Source organism: Salmo salar, chromosome 09 (genome assembly GCF_965601325.2).
Source record: "Salmo salar chromosome 09, fSalSal1, whole genome shotgun sequence".
NCBI lineage: Eukaryota > Metazoa > Chordata > Actinopteri > Salmoniformes > Salmonidae > Salmo > Salmo salar.
The window spans coordinates 62,917,177-62,933,905 of NC_138299.1; the positions used below are offsets into that span (position 1 = coordinate 62,917,177).

General features: G+C 40.9%; 1 protein-coding gene across 5 annotated transcripts; it reads right to left on the reverse strand.

Annotated features, from left to right (window-relative positions):
• Positions 1 to 211: 211 nt before the first annotated feature.
• cul4b (cullin 4B) lies at positions 212 to 16,391 on the reverse strand. 5 transcript variants are annotated; one of them, XM_014211752.3, is made up of 21 exons: positions 16,127 to 16,391; positions 15,324 to 15,737; positions 14,886 to 15,001; positions 14,239 to 14,342; positions 13,420 to 13,489; positions 13,219 to 13,292; positions 12,963 to 13,125; positions 12,465 to 12,554; positions 11,855 to 11,937; positions 11,541 to 11,608; positions 11,203 to 11,321; positions 10,619 to 10,811; positions 10,241 to 10,345; positions 9,971 to 10,081; positions 9,549 to 9,634; positions 9,249 to 9,347; positions 8,438 to 8,551; positions 6,849 to 6,954; positions 4,928 to 5,100; positions 4,075 to 4,227; positions 212 to 1,473 (listed from the first exon to the last, which is right to left on the reverse strand). In XM_014211752.3, exons 1-21 carry the CDS (start codon positions 16,143 to 16,145, stop codon positions 1,378 to 1,380), a joined length of 2,556 nt encoding a protein of 851 aa, XP_014067227.1. In that variant the 5' UTR covers positions 16,146 to 16,391; the 3' UTR covers positions 212 to 1,377.
• Between the last annotated feature and the right edge of the window lie 338 nt (positions 16,392 to 16,729).

Genomic DNA, 16,729 nt, shown 5'->3' on the forward strand with positions numbered 1-16,729 from the left:
AGGAGTATTAAAATTGTTAAAATGCTGATATTAATCTTCTATGGAATTTAAACAAGAAAAATCTGTCCCGATGAGAAATCATAATTATTGATTCTTCAAGACATTTCATCCTCTCATAATTTATTAGGATGTCAACTTCGCCTTGCATTGTGAGAAACTGCAAGAATGTCTAGGAAAATTAATAGATGGGGGTGAAAAAAAACAACATAGAAACACTGACAATTACTTTAATCTGAAGCAAGAAAACAAACTATTTATTCAGACACATGGCAAAGTCCAGTCAAGCATGATTTCTCAATAAACAAAGTATTTTTATCTGTTGCGATTTCAAAACAACTCCATTAATGCCCAAATGCAAGGCCTGCAGAGAGGACTTACAAAGAATATAACGCTTGTAAATTGAGATATTATACTTGGAAACGTGAAGGGTAACAGGGACTGATGTCGCTGTGCTTTTAGTAGTAGATTATCTCTAGGAGTTAAGAAAAAGACCTAAAGGCGACGTGACTGTCCAAGTTTGTTTGCACTTAAAATGTCAATGCATTTGTAAAGTCTTGTATATACAAAAAGCAAACATTGAAACAATCAGGGCAAAAGTGAAATGGAAAACTAAATGCATATAACAAGTAAAAGTTAGTGTTTGGTTAGCAGCATTTACAACCCTATAAGAAAAGTGCTCCATTTTTGGCACGTACTGTCAATTCCTCATAATATCGCCTAGCTACTTAATCGTCTCATTGATTGCTGTTGATGAACAGGAGTAGTTTGAGACTAATAGCTATGGAGAATCGTATGACTTGGCTGCAGGTGTCCACATCTGACACTGAAATCCACCACAGAAAAATAAAATCCTACTGTGAATGTTTATCCATGGGTCTCACATGCAACATTGAGACAAGCTTCAGTTTTGTTTCGCTCTCTTCCAAGTGTAGTATGGTAAGAGCAATGATATGCATTTGAACATTTGCGCATGGGATAGTAGAGTGAATTAAAAGTAAAAAGTAGTGACTTAAATAAACAAGGCGCAGAACGCCGATGGACAAAGATCTACGTTTGAAAAGAAACTTTTTCCCCCCCCCTCTGTAAAAAAAAGAAAGAAAAAAAAGAACTGAACATTGGTTTGTCTGCTTTTCTTCTTGTCCAAGGTAGCTAAGTCCAATTCTCACTGAGCGGGACTGAGAAAAGAATGGACGATATTCTTGTTTTAATGGGCATGCAGTCCACAGGAAAACAGGCCCCTGACAAAGTCCCGCAGAGCAGTATCCATTCAGTTGTCGGTCGCTGGGTTGAAGAGGGTAACGCTGACATCCAAGGGACCGAGTGATCAGAGAAGACTTCAGCCTGACTGGACCACCTGCCCCCCTCCCTCCTTCCTCTTCAAGCCACATAGTTGTATTGGTTGGGGTTCTCCTTGTCACGCTCCATGTAATCTCTGTCAATGAGAGACTCTATTCTCTTCTTTAGGTCAGCAGGCTGTTGAGAAGATGAGTGTTAGCAAACATGAAACCTGAAAATAACAGTCCACTATGAAGTGCTTGTACAGTTTAGATGCATCTTAATACAACGGATGGGTCTAATCCTGGATGCTGATTGGTTAAAACAGTGTTCCAGCTGATGTCTATTTCACAAGTTACCGCTGGCTAAGTCTATGACGTTGAAATGCCTATTCAGCAATCCACTGTCTCATCAGCCCAGCTAGGTCATTTAGAAACTTGATCTCCACTGTAAGAAGCATCTAGACATTATCTCCCATTTGTTTTGGTTTTCAACAGCAGAGATTTGAATAAACCATGCTGTCTCTCTGATATTTGCAACATTGTTTCAATATTGAAATTTGATCTCCAGCTGTTCCATAGTAATGAACGGGTCGGGAGTTGGAATGAGAGACAGGCAGGCAGCTTTTCTCACCCAGTCGAAATCATGGATTAGCATGATTTTTATGACAAAAGAAATTTCAATAGAAAACTGGTCAAACACAAAAGCAGCCACTATGCTTTTATTCTGGCTGCACTGTTTGACTTGACAATATTAGCTAGCAAGCAAGGGATAAGAACTGGCAACGGAACATTTACAACGAACAACTGGGTCGCATCCACAGATATAGAACTCAAGGCTTCACGACTATGGCAACCTAACCGATACAATGAACAAACTGCTGGCTTGAGTAGCAACCCTAGATTTGCATTGGGACTATATGTCGTGGAAGGATGAAATTTGCATTGGGACTATATGTCGTGGAAGGATGAAATGGTATGAATAAATTCATCAAAATAACATGAATGAAAATATGTCAATCATTATTTCAATATAATGGTAACCCATTTTATAAAAGTGATAATGCCCTCGAAGCCGGTGTTTGGAGGATATATTGGCACGGTTTGCGTCCCGAGACGAAACACCCGTGCCAATTTATCCTCCAAACACAATTACATAACCCTTTACTCAGTACTTTGCTGAAGCACCTTTGGCAGTGATTATAGCCTTGAGTCTTCTTGGGTAAGACACTACAAGCTTGGCACACCTGTATTTGGGGAGTTTCTCCCATTCTTCTCTGCTAATCCTCTCAAGCTCTGTCAGGTAGGATGGGGAGCGTCGCCGCACAGCTCTGGCTGGGCCATTCAAGGACATTCAGAGACTTGTCCCGAAGCCACTCCTGCATTGTCTTGACTGTGTGCTTCGGGTCATTGTCCTGTTGGAAGGTGAACCTGTGCCCTAGTCTGAGGTCCTGAGCAGGTTTTCATCAAGGATCTCTGTACTTTGCTCCGTTCATCTTTCCCTCAATCCTGACTAGTCTCCCAGTCCCTGCCTCTGAAAACATCCCCACAGTATAATGCTGCCACCACCATGCTGCACCGTAGGGATGGTACCAGGTTTCCTCCTGACGTGACGCTTGGTATTCAGGCCAGAGTGTTCAATCTTTGTTTCATTATATTTACATTTTAGTCATTTAGCAGACGTTTTTAATCCAGAGCGACTTACAGTAGTGAATGCATACATTTCATACATTTTTCCCCCCGTACTGGTCCCCCGTGGGAATCGAACCCACAACCCTGGCGTTGCAAACACCATGCTCTACCAACTGAGCCACACGGGACCGTGAGAATCTTGTTTCTAATGGTCAGAGTCCTTTAGGTGCCTTTTGGCAAACTCCAAGCAGGCTGCCACGTGTCTTTTAGTGAGGAGTGGCTTCCATCTGGCCATTCTACCATAAAGGCTTGATGGGTGGAGTTCTGCAGAAATGGTTGTCCTTCTGGAAGGCTCTCCCATCTCCACAGAAGACTCTGGAGCTCTGTCAGAGTGACCATTGGGTTTTTGGTCACCACCCTGACAAAGGCCCTTCTCCTCCGATTGCTTAGTTTGGCTGGGCAGCCAGCTCTAGGAAGAGTCTTGGTGGTTCCAATCTTCTTCCATTTAAGAATGATGGAGGCCACCGCGTTCTTGGGGACCGTCAACGCTCCAGAATCTTTTTGCAACCCTTATCTAGATCTGTGCCTCGACACAATCCTGTCTCGGAGCTCTACGGACAATTCCTTCGACCTTGTGGCTAGGTTTTTGCTCTGACATGCACTGTCAACTGTGGGACATTATAGAGACAGGTGTGTGCCTTTCCAAATCATGTCCAATCAACTGAATTAAATCACAGGTGGACTCCAATCAAGTTGTAGAAACATCTCAAGGATGATCAGTGGAAACAGGAGGCACCTGATCTCAATTTCAAGTCTCATAGTAAAGAGTCTGAATACTTATGTAAATAAGATGTTTTTTTTTTATACATTTGCAAAAAAAAAAGTAAAAAAAGTTATCCACTTTGTCATTATGGGGTATTGTGTGTAGATTGATTAAATAAAAACAATCAATTTTAAAATAAGGCTGTAACGTAACAAAATGTGTAAAAAGTCAAGGGGTCTGAATACTTTCCGAATGCACTGTAGGTTGGCCAGTTACTTTGGGTCATCAAGAGAAATAAAATACCACATTAGCCACAAGGCGTTTGGGAACCTCAACCGAGTGAATAGTTATCTTCTTGCACACAAGGTCATGTGTTTCAAACATGTTTGTTCCCCATTTACTCACCTTGACGGGGAACTTGAGTTGGTTGTACACTTCCGACACCAAGAGATTATGGCTCAGAGTCTTCCTCATCTTCATGATCCGGACGATGGCGGCGTCGATCTGATACTGCCGGTCCTGGTAGACTCGTTCCGTGGTGCTGGCTTGCTCTTCCACCTACCAAGGACAATTCACCAAATGAATAAGTGGCTAATATTCCCTTTTCCCTAGTTTTTTCTGCTTTATAGACAGTAAAAATAAACCAGGTTTCCATCCAACCTTCTTATGCGAGTAAAATGTTGAATAAAAAAAAAAAAAAATTATCACGACATGGGCCCCCCGAAACATAACCCACGTGGCCGCCCTACTTCTTATCACACTGCTCGCTTAACACGGAAGTCAGCCACACCAATGTGGAGGAAACACAGTTTGACTGACAGCCAAAGTTATTATTATGTGCACTACGTCATCACGCACAGACTTATCCACAACGACTCAATTTGATGGTAACACATCTCTGGTGGGAAAATTTTATTTATGTGGATATTACAATATTTGCATGAAAACCTGTTGCCAATTGAATGGAAACCTAACTATTGGAGGAGACTGATGAAGTGGGAACATATAGTGGCGAGTGACAGACTTGGTATTTGAACACTCTAGAGGGCATTGGCTAGCTCTGTACCATCAGTGCTACAACTAGACTAGACTGGCACTCATATTACTATTTGAAATGCACCAAAACTGGAACAGGCAGGGACTACCTGGACCCGTCCCCCCAAAAAAAGAGAACAAAAATAAAACTGCAGTCCAATAAAAACCTTTAAAAAACTATTATCCTAATGAACACAACGCTGCTGTGAGTGAGAAAATTTACCGTTTCTTTCATCTGGATCTGGTTGATCTTGATTCTGAAGAGTTTGTGTTTGAAGTCATCGTTGCAGGAGAACTTGTCTCCGTCCTCCACGTCTTTGCTCTTGGGGACTTTGTGGATGACCCGTGCCTTGCCACACGCCAACGACTGCAGGGTCCGTCGCAGCTCGCCGTCCTCTGCACATATACAGTGCCTTCAGAAAGTATTCATACCCTTTGACTTATTCCACATTTTGTTGTGTTACAGCCCAAATTCAAAATGGATTTAGATATTAAGATAACGTGTTTAGATATTTTAGCATATTTACTGAAAATGAAATACAGAAATCTCTCATTTACACAAGTATTCACTCTGAGTCAATACTTTGTAGAAGCACCTTTGGTAGCGATTACAGCTGTTAGTCTTTCTGGATTGTGCAATATTTGCACAATTCTTCAAGCTCTGTCAAATTGGTTGTTGACCATCTTCAGGTCTTGCCATAGATTTTCAAGTAGATTTAAGTCAAAAGTATAACCTGGCGCGCTCAGGAACACTTACTTTCTTCTTGGTAAGCAACTCCAGTGTAGATTTGGCCTTGTGTTTTAGGTTATTGTTCTGCTTAAAGGTAAATTCATCTCCCAATGTCTAGTGGAAAGCAGACAACCAGGTTTTCCTCTAGGATTTTGCCTGTGCTTAGCTCCAATCCATTTTTTAAAAATATATATATAAAAAGGAAAACTCCCCAGCCCTTAACGATTACAAACATACCCATAACATGATGCAGCCACCACTATGCTTGAAAATATGGAGAGTGATATTCAGTAATGTGTTGTATTGGATTTGCACCAAAGGTAAGACTGTATTTAGGACAAAAAGTTATTTGCTTTGCCAATTTTGTGTTAGCAGTACTACTTTCGTGCCTTGTTACAAACAGGATGCATATTTTGTGATATTTGAATTCTGTACAGGCTTCCTTCTTTTCACTGTGTCTTTTAGGTTAGTATTGTGGAATAACTACAAATGTTGTTGATCCATCCTCAGTTTTTCTACTATGACAGCCATTAAACTCCAAATGTTCTAAAGTCACCATTAGCCTCATGGTGAAATCTCTGAGCGGTTTCCTTCTTCTCTGGCAACTGAGTTAGGAAAGACACCTGTATCTTTGTAGTGACCGGGTGTATTGATACACCCTCCAAAGTGTAATGCATAACTTCACCATACTCAAAAAGATAATTAAAATGTCTGCTTTTTTAAAATACATTTTACCCATCTACCAATAGGTGCCCTTCTTTGCGAGGCATTGGAAAACCTCCCTTGTATTTGAATCGGTGTTTGAAATTGACTGCTCGACTCAGGGATCTTACAGATAATTGTATGTGTGGGGTACAGGGATCAGGTTGTCATTCAAAAATTATGTTTAACACTATTATTTCACACAGTCAGACCAGGCAACTTATGTGACTTGTTAAGCACATTTTTACTCCTGAACATATTTAGGAATGCCATAACAAAGGGGTTGAATACCTATTGACTCTAGACATTTCAGTTTTTCATTTTTAATTTATTTGTAAGAATTTCAAAAAATATTATTAAATTGACATTATGAGTTATTGTGTGTAGGCCAGTGGAAATCTCAATTTAATCAATTTTAAATTCCGGCGGTAACAAAAATGTATTTTTTAAAGTCAAGGGGTGTGAATACTTTCTATTGGCACTGTACATAAGCACGCACATCCCACTTTAAGTCAACACAAACTCAATCCAAAAGGACTTGGCAGAAGATTGTGGTTCTCACATCAAAACAAAAGATAGATAATTTCTACTGTTTAAGCAAAATCTCTGAAAATAAATTGATCAACTTCAAGATGACTGCTATATTTGATCTATTATGATTTGTGTGATGACAGACATTCAGCAGAATGTGCTACATTGTGATCATACAAACCTATTCCTGTAGCTAGCTTGATATCCTCCAAGGTGAATTCCTCTCCTTCGTTGAACATGAGCAGCACTAGCGTCTGAAACAGGGACACCTGAAGCTCTTTTCTGCCCTATTTGGGAAACAACAAACAAGACAGGGATACGAAAAGTAAAAAAATTAATTCTGTCTAAACCTACTACACTGAACAAAAACAACATGTAGAGTGTTGGTCTCATGTTTCATGAGCTGAAATAAAATGTCCCATATGCACAAAAACCTTATTTGGCTAACACCTTGTGCAAATTTCTTTACATCTGTTAGTGAGCATTTCTCCTTTGCCAAGATTATCCATTCATCTGACAGGTGTGGAATTTTAAGAAGCATGATCATTACATAGGTGCACCTTGTGCTGAGGGCAATAAAAGGCCACTAAAATGTGCAGTTGTATCACACAATACAATGCCACAGATGTGAGATGAGGGAGCAGGCAATTGGCATGCTGACTGCAGGAATGTCCACCAGAGCTGTTTGCAGATAACCTAATGTTCTTTTCTCTACCAAAAGCTGCCTCCAATGTCGTTTTAGAGAATTTGGCAGTACGTCCAACTGTTCTCAACGCAGACCACGTGTAACCACACATCCAGCTTTTTCACCTGCGGGATTGTCTGAGACCAGCCACCTGGACAGCTGATGAAACCGTGGGTTTGCACAGCCGAAGAATTTCTACACAATCTGTCAGAAACAGTCTCAGGGAAGCTCAGCTCGTTGTCCTCACCAGGGTCTTGACCTGACTGCAGTTCGGCATCGTTACAGACTTCAGTGGGCAAATGCTCACCTTCAATGGCCAGTGGCACGCTGGAGAAGTGTGCTCTTCACAGACGAAATCCGGTTTCAACAGTACTAGGCAGATGGCGGATAACGTGTATGGCGTTAGGTTGGCGAGTGGTTTGCTGAACATTTTGAACCATGGCGGCCGTGGGGTTATGGTATGGGCAGGCATAAGCTACGGACAACGAACATAATTACATTTTATCGATGGCAATTTGAATTCACAGATACCATGACGAGATCCTGAGGCCCATTGTTGTGCCATTCATCTGCTGACATCACTTCATGTTTCAGCATGATAATGCATGGCCCCATGTCGCAAGGATCTGTACACAATTCCTGGAGGCTGAAAATGTCCCAGTTCTTCCATGGCCTGCATACTCACCAGACATGTCACCTATTGAGCATGTGTGGGATGCTCTGGGTCAACGTGTACGACAGCGTGTTCCAGTTCCCGCCAATATCCAGCAACTTCGCACAGCCATTGAAGAGGAGTGGGACAATATTCCATAGGCCACAACCAGCCTGATCAACTCTATGCGGAAGAGATGTGTCGCGCTTCATGAGGCAAATGGTGGTCACACCAGATACTGAACGGTTTTCTGATCCACGCCCCTACCTTTTTTTTAAGGTATCTGTGACTAACAGATGCATATTTGTATTCACAAGTCACGTTTCCTTATATGAACTGTAACTCAGTAAAATCTTTGAAATTGTTGTATGTTGAATTTATATTTTTGTTCAGTGTAAATGAGTGAAATATTATTCAAAAGATGGGTAGCTACCTCTTTAAATTCAGCTTTTAAAACACAATGGCCTAATGTCGACTGCCACTGTAGCTTCCTGCCGCTGTGCTTGCCCAGATAAAACGTCTTGAAAATCTCCTGCAGTCGCACCATCTGGACAAGAGGGGCAGAAGTGTTAAACAATAAACATTGAGGACAGGTCGATAAAAAAAATTAATGACCTAGATAATAATTGTGGTGATTAGGCTTTGCTGTACCGTTGTTTCTGAGTGGCCTAGATGGGAAAAAAAGCGAGCACAGATATGTTTTTCTTCCTATCGTGGATTGACGGGCCTCATTTTACATTCATAAACCATGTTGCGGGCCTTTCCAAAACCACTCGGGGGGCGGGGGCATTTGTTTACACCTCGTTCAGTCATGTTGCCTCATTAGCTAGCTAGTTAACAACTTGGTAACTTTACCAGTATATCCAAACATTTGGGGGCACAGAAAGAAAGAGAAAAGGGATAGCTTTTTCAGGATGTCATTGCTCACAAAATTGATGTTCTTAAAGAAACAGTGCACAATTTAATGTAACGCATGCCAATAGGTATTGATTTTACACAATATAGAAACCTAATATGCCATAAATGACTTTGTAATTTCAATGATTAGAATTTTTTTTTGTATCAACATTTTTGCTTTTTATAATAAACCAATTCCCAGTATAGTGTACTACTTTTGAGTCCTATGGGTCCTGGTCAAAAGTACAGCACTATAAAGGGAACAGGGTGCCATTTGGGATACCAACCAAATGTATTACATATCAGGCCATAAAACAAAAGAGCCTGAAGGGTTCGATATTTGTAACCTCTGCGGGCAGATGGACCTCCATTGGGATGTAGGTGGGCCAGTATCCCATGGTGAGGATGTTCACCGTCAGCTCAATGTTACCAGGGATGTTTTGACACTGCATGTAATAGAGAAAAGGTAGAAAAAAATACATAGGCTAATATTTCAAGTTATTTCGATGTCCAAATACTGCCACAACTACAAGCTTTTTCCCCCTTACATATCTATAGCTGACTGCGTAATGCATTTGATATTGTTGCCCTAAAACTGAGATATCACTACTGATGGTCTTTCCTATTCCAGAAGCATGTGTACGTACCTGTTTGAACTGCACCATGATGTCCTTGGAAAGCTCCATGTCCTTGAACATGCCTTCCAGCTTGCTGGTGAATGCTGCTCCACATTCTAAAGAAAGGACCAAGATTACGAGTTAGTGGTCTCATTCAGTATCACATGCTTCATAGTTGTTTGTTAAGAGTTGTATTTGTATAGTTTATAGTAGTAGCTAATGGCAGTGGTGTGTTCTGATGTAGACAGTGGTGTATGGGGCAGACCTTGGCAAAATACTACTAAAAATATTTATATTATTTTGAGCGTTTGATTGAGCCTGCCTCGAGTGTCAGATGGTAGGGTTGGTGTTGCAATTATGGGACTATTCCATTGCATCAGTCAATCAAGCACAGCCATTTGATAGAAAATGTATACTATTTTAAACCAAGTCTGATGGGGAAACACACTGACCATGTTTCAGTTTCGACAGCATGGACTTCTCGGCATCCACGGAGGCACTCTTTCCCACCAGCAACCTCTTGGCCAGATCTTTCTTGTAGAAGGCCTCAAAAACATCTTTGCCTATTCAAGAATCCAAAAGGTTAATATAAAGTTCAAGTACAAAGACAGACTTCTAAGAGACCTGTCAAAGAGGAGAGAGTTAAAAGGACCTGGAAGTAGATGGTTGGCTGAATATATGGGACTACATTACCATAACTCAATATGTTGGGACGACATTACCATAAATGAATCGGAAGATGATCATGATCTTGTCCAACATCTTCTCCAGCTCCTCGTCCGTCGCCTCCTTGTTACCCGCCCTAAGCTTTGAATCCACGTGTTTTGCTACAAAATATAACCATGTGTTGTTTTATTAAAAAAAAAATTGTAGTTCACTTATGAAAATCTGGAAAATAAGTTTTGCTTAATAGCTTTATAAGGTAGCTTTCAACTGACAGGAGCATAATACACACAAACATGTTGAAAAAGGGGAGCTCTCTTTCTGTCATTTTATGTAGTAGTGTCATAATTTCTCCCATAGCGATAGCACTAGATCTAGTTTCCTTCCTTCATGGAACCAAGATTACATTCATAAGATGATCATCATGCAATACCAACCTATGAGCTCAGCAGGTTTGTTTGGTCTCTTGTTGATGAAGGTCTCAAAAGCCTCCTTCATGGCATTGACAAACTTCTCGTTCTTTATGAAGCAGATGTCGATGATGTGGTCCACCTTGTCCTTGAAGTCCAGGAGCTCCTGTACCATGGTCTTGTCCTTCTCAGGGTTAATGACGATCGTACTTCCAAAGGCCTGTGAGAGGTTCGTAGGTGTCAAGGGTCACTTTTTTTTTTTTTTTAACTAGGCAAGTCAGTTAATGACTGCCTACACCGGCCAAACCCGGACGACACTGGGCCAATTGTGAGCTGCCCTATGGGACTCTCAATCATGGCCGGTTGTGATACAGCCTGGAATCGAACTAGGGTGTCTGTAGTGACGCCTCAAGCACTGATTTGCAGTGCCTTAGACCGCTGCACCACCCAGGAGCCCCAATATACTGTACAAATTAATGATCCAATTTTTCTACTGTTTTGTACTTGGAAGGAAGTGTCCCCACACCTCCAAAATGTTAATTAGTAAGAGGAAATTACTGATTTGGGGGTGGAATTGCTGACCTAAAGACCATTGACCTTTTCAAGCATACCTTGATGTACTCGATCCAATGCTGTAGGAGGACTAGCACGCCCCCTCTCACGCGACTGAAAAGCTGATAGAGAAGACACAAGTCCTGGATTCTGTTCTCATCTAGCAGGTGATTCAAGCCTGGAGATGGAAAAATAGCAATTTAGTTCATGGTACTAAACAGTCCATATATATATAAATAAAAGAGAGAGAAAGAGAGAAAGAAAGAGAAAGAGAGAGAGAAATAATGTCCTCATGTGATGACAATAACATTGCTATTTTTACACTGTTAAACTGTCACGATTGTAAGCAAATAAATAAATGTCCCAGTGTGTCAAGTCGGTAGTTTCTAATATATACCTTTCTGCAGAGTTGAAGTGAGATGTTCACCCAGTAGTTGCTTCTCCACAGTGGCAATGAGAGGTTTTCTGAAGAAAATAAAAAGAGGGAGGAAATGAGGAGTCAATCAATCACTCTCTTTTCATCCTTTATATGCACACTGGTAGATCCAGTTGAGACCGGTGCCAAGAAGGCAGCAAAGCAAAGATTAATTGCGTCAAATGTAGAACTTAAAACAGAGGACCACAATACTCACAGGCTTTTGGAAGACTAGCCCCTTTGTATTCTAAAAGTGATCCAATCAAGTAAAAAAAAACAACAACAAAAAAACTCACTGTGTGCTCTGGTCTAGATACGTGATGACTCTGTCCGCTTCCTCCTCTAAGCGTTTGTTGACGTGATGGAGATACTCTGGGACCTGAAAAGACATTAGTCATTTGGGATACGAAGCCAAACAGCAGCCTATCCTTACAGGGTGAAACAAACATCTAGTATATGTAAAATCACCCCACATATCATATCAACCCAAAATAACAAAGCAGTTCAAATATTTTTTTACCAGCAGTAACTATAGTAACTAAGTTGACTCAAGACTCAAAATGCAAACAGACCTGGTCCCAGATCGGTTTGTGCTGTATAGCCAAACATCAAATTTGAGTAAAATCAAATAAAAGTTTCAATTTGCAGAAGTTATCGCAGGTGGAGTGAAATGCCTATGATTCTAGCACCAACAGTGCAGTAATATAATAGTAATGTGAAGATCATAGAAGTTGGCAAGAGAGCAATAACAGATCTTACCAACTCCTATGATCATGGTCAAGTTTGGCAGTAGTGTCATTTTTGGCTATACAGTACAAACAGATATGGGACCAGACTATCAAAATGCTGCCTCCAGTCAGACTCAGACAGTTAGCGGTGTTGCGCTTCCTGGAGGGATATTTTCACCTCTCTCTCCTGCATCAGTCTCTGTCCCTCAGCAGCATACAGCCGATTAGTCTCCTCCAGAAAGCGCTGCTCAAAGGAGTCCTGATAAATCTGTCAGGAGAGGGGAGAACATTGGGTGTCATTAAAGCCATTTCTCAAGTGGCGGAGCTGAGATCACATCAACTCGAATCCAGATGCAGGTGCTGCTGATTGCAAATAACAACTGACAAACACCCCTTGCTTTGTCAGACTTGTATTTATTTCACTGTATTTAACTAGGCAAGTCAATTAAGAACACATTCGTAGACACGGCAGTGTTTGTATTACTGTATGGGCGTATTGAATGAATTGGAGTCAAAGAACCAATTGCATGGTCCAGGATAAGCATTCCAATCCTTTCAGATCTACACAAGTGCTTAGTGGGTAGGGGCTAAGGGGTGTTTCTGGACCGGGCCAATAGAACAAGATATCCACTGAGTAGACTTTCCCTACGCCCTGTGTGAAGGGGCAGAGCCATACCTGCAGGTCAGAGAGCATGCTCAGTAGGCTCCGGAGCAGGCTGCGGTCGATGGTCTCGCCGCTGCGCTCCCTCTCGATGAGCAGCAGGATGCCATAGATGGTCTTGCTCTGGACCTTCATGTCGCTGATTATGTAAAACCTAAACAACTCTAGGCCCATGTCCCTGAAGAGAACAGGGGTGATATAAATAACCATAACTATTGGCATAATATGGCTAGAGATGGACAGAATGTTTATTTGAGGAAGAGCAACTCACCAGATTGATGGGAGCATTGAGTTTTGTAAAACATAGGTGCGGTCCAAGAACAAAAATATACTTCTAATCATGATCTGTAAAAATATTTTACAAAAAATTATTTTCGGTAAAGAAATCATGTATAATCATATTCATTATAAATTCATTGAATAACACCTATCAAATTATATCCTGTCGAAGACAAGAGTCATAAAGACATACCATTTGTCTGCAGTGATCTTGCCAACAGTTGTCTATTTTCTTCAGGAAGAGGGTACTGTCCAGTACATCCGTGAGCACAGAGTCAAGGATGTAGCAGGTACATATGCATAACAACAAAGCAGCAGCAGTGTCATCTCAGTACATATGATTAAAAAGACATGCATTCAAGGGCCTCCTGAGTGGCGCAGTAGTCTAAGGCACTGCATTGCAGTGCTTGAGGCGTCTCTACAGAGCCGGGTTCAATCCCAGGCTGTGTCACAACCGGCCGTGATCAGGAGTACCATAGGGCGGCGCACAATTGGCCCAGCGTCGTCCGGGTTTGGCCGGTGTAGGCCGTCATTGTAAATATGAATTTGTTCTTAACTGACTTGCCTAGTTAAATAAAGGTAAAAGAAAGGCTGACTTCGGTCGTCAGTTGAACAGCGTTTCCTCCAACACATTGGTGCAGCTGGCTTCCGGGTTAAGCAGACAGGTGTTAAGAAGCACAGTTTGGAGGGTCATGTTTCGGAGGGCGCATGACTTGACCTTCGACTCCTGAGCCCGTTGGGGAGTTGCAGCGAAGAGACAAGATCAAAATTGGGGAGAAAATACCAACCAAAATAAATGTAGAAAAAAAATGTCAAACTACAAAAAACACATGCATTCAATATCAAACTTCATAATGACATGATTTGAGTTCCTGTACTTCAAATATAAAATAATTTGACTTATCATAATAGTTTTGAGTGATCAAGGACTGAACAATGTCTAAACATATATTGAACTGTATTAAACATGTTATCTTTCTAGTACTATCTGTTTACACCCAGAAAAGGATATTCTCTGAATTGATCGATTTGTGCCTTGATGTGATCTTCACAAACCACCCGTAGCTGTTTGTAGAGCCTGGCAGATATCTTATGGGAGCAGAGGTTCTCGACAGCCTAAACAACAAAAAGATAAGCACTATCAAGTTTATTGCATTTTAGGGTTAAAACACTGATTATCTATGCATGTCATACCCTACAGAAAACTACACTCACGTCATATAATCTGAACATCCCATAACCAAACACAGCTATTAAATAGTGCAGACATATCACGTGAATTATTGTCAAGCTCTTTCACAAGATACTGGCCTAAAGACATGGTGAAAAAAAAAAAAAAAGAGATTGTTTGTTCAGACTGTGTTTAGCTTACCGACTGCTAAATCACAGGGCTTGAATAAGAAGCCAAGGTCATCAAACTCACAGGGGAGGATGAAGACTTCCCATCTGTGGCCAATCATAATAATAACTACAGGGTCGTATTCATCAGGGCACAAAGCATAAAACGTTTAGCAACGGAAAACGAAAAAAGGCAATTATTTTTGGACATTCAAGGTTGCAACACCCTGTTTCAGTCTGTTTTCTTCCGTTTGGTGCCTAACGAACATGACCCAGGGCTGTTCTGAAGGGAAATGAGGCAGGTGCAGAATTTTCTGGTACCTGGTAGAGTTCCTCAAGATTGTACTTGATTGAAGTGCTGTTTTGAATGGCCTCAACCGCCTCCTTTAGTTTTTGCCAGGTCTCGTGTGTGTAGTTCTCTGGCAATTTGGGCTTTTCTGTGAAGAAAATTAGCAGGGAACCGTGTGAGAACGGTCATTTTCTGTTGTGTCCTTTCAACTGTACTACAGTTAATTTAAAACAACATATGTAACTATAACAATACTCAGACAAATGAGCTTCATGTCAGGCATTTAAATAGTGTATCATTGTGGATTTTACTGACTCACATATTCACTTTAAACTTGCATAGCTAGATTAGCCAGACTAAAGCAGATATAATTTTAGGCAAAGTAATTAGCACCATTTTAGTAGAAACTTTCACTAGAAGGGACTAATATGAATACTGCATGCACCACTTGAATGTTTTGAATATACTACCTTTAAAGTTCTTGATTACTAGTTTCTTTGCAGCTCCAGGTTTGCTGTTGGAGAAGGTAGTGGAGCCTGCAGTCTTCGTCAGCCCGTTTGCATGATGCCCAACAACCCCAGCCAAAAAAACTGTTTTCGTCTTGTTAGAAGAACACGATGCAGACTCCTCAGCCATTTTCACACCCAGTCCTATGAAATCTACTGAATCTTCGAACCTCAACTTCTTCTGGATTTGTTGCGAGGTGGAGGAAGAAGAGGAATTGTTGGTTTTAGGAGATGCCGATATTGAATCAATGTCTTCCCTCTCAGAACGGTTTATTTTCCTCTTCTTCGAATTCGTAATACTACTGCTGTCGTTATTTACATCTGAAGCTGCTGGTCTAGCCTCTTGGGTTGGCGGTGGGGGATTAGGGGAAGGTAAACCTGTTGGAAACATGAAAAAAATAAAATATAGCCAGTCTACTAATCATAAACCTCCAGGTGTGCCGTGGGTGAACGAGTCGTGTATCCAAGCTTTATCTTGCTATATTCCAAAATATGAATCCGGTCTTTAACAAGTAGCTAAGAAACATACAATAAAATGCAAACTACAGCCACACTAAGATCCTCTCTTTTCTTGTTATGTTTGCTGCTAGCAGAATAAAGATGGTTGATTATTGCTTCCTCTTGTCTTGGCTTCTCGCGAATATCCACGTTGTGGAGTTGTACTTACTTTTATCGGCAACAAATAAAGTATGTTATTTCTTGGCGAAATATATAATGTGATAAATGAAAATAAAATAACAACTGAAAAGTTCAGTATCAAAACGTACCTGCTACAAGCGATTCCATGACCTACCGGAAGTACTTTGTCCCACGTTCCTGCTGCAAAAGTGCCTATGCTAGTTAGCAAGCGTTCTTTAGCCGCCAGAGACGGTGTAAATTCATCGCCGTGTAGTGGAATCTCTCAAAACACTGATTTATTTATGTCATGGTCTAATAATGTGTTTTAATGCACCCAGCTATGTTTTACTTTCTAAAGTTTAGGATATATTTTCAACGTATTGAAAGGATAGAAGGAAAAGGGGACGGGAGGGCACACGTAAATATTCTGGACCTTCGGTTTGGGGGTCATCGCTAGAAGGGATTCAGCTTTTGTCAAATTAACGACAGAAGTTGTCATGTTTAGCATTTTAGCTATCCCTAACTATTTTCCCTAACCTGTTACGTTCATTCTCCTAACCCGCTACAAAAAAAAATGTAACGAATTTAAAAGCTGAATTAAATATTTTTATAACTAAAAAGGTCGTTTCTAATCGGAAAAATGAGTCATAGTGGGCTGAGCCAAGCACGAGCTAGCGACATCCTATAAACCCGTTCTATCATACATCTGCATCTTTCCGTTAGGGAACGCCTACTCTGTGCAATAATTCAAT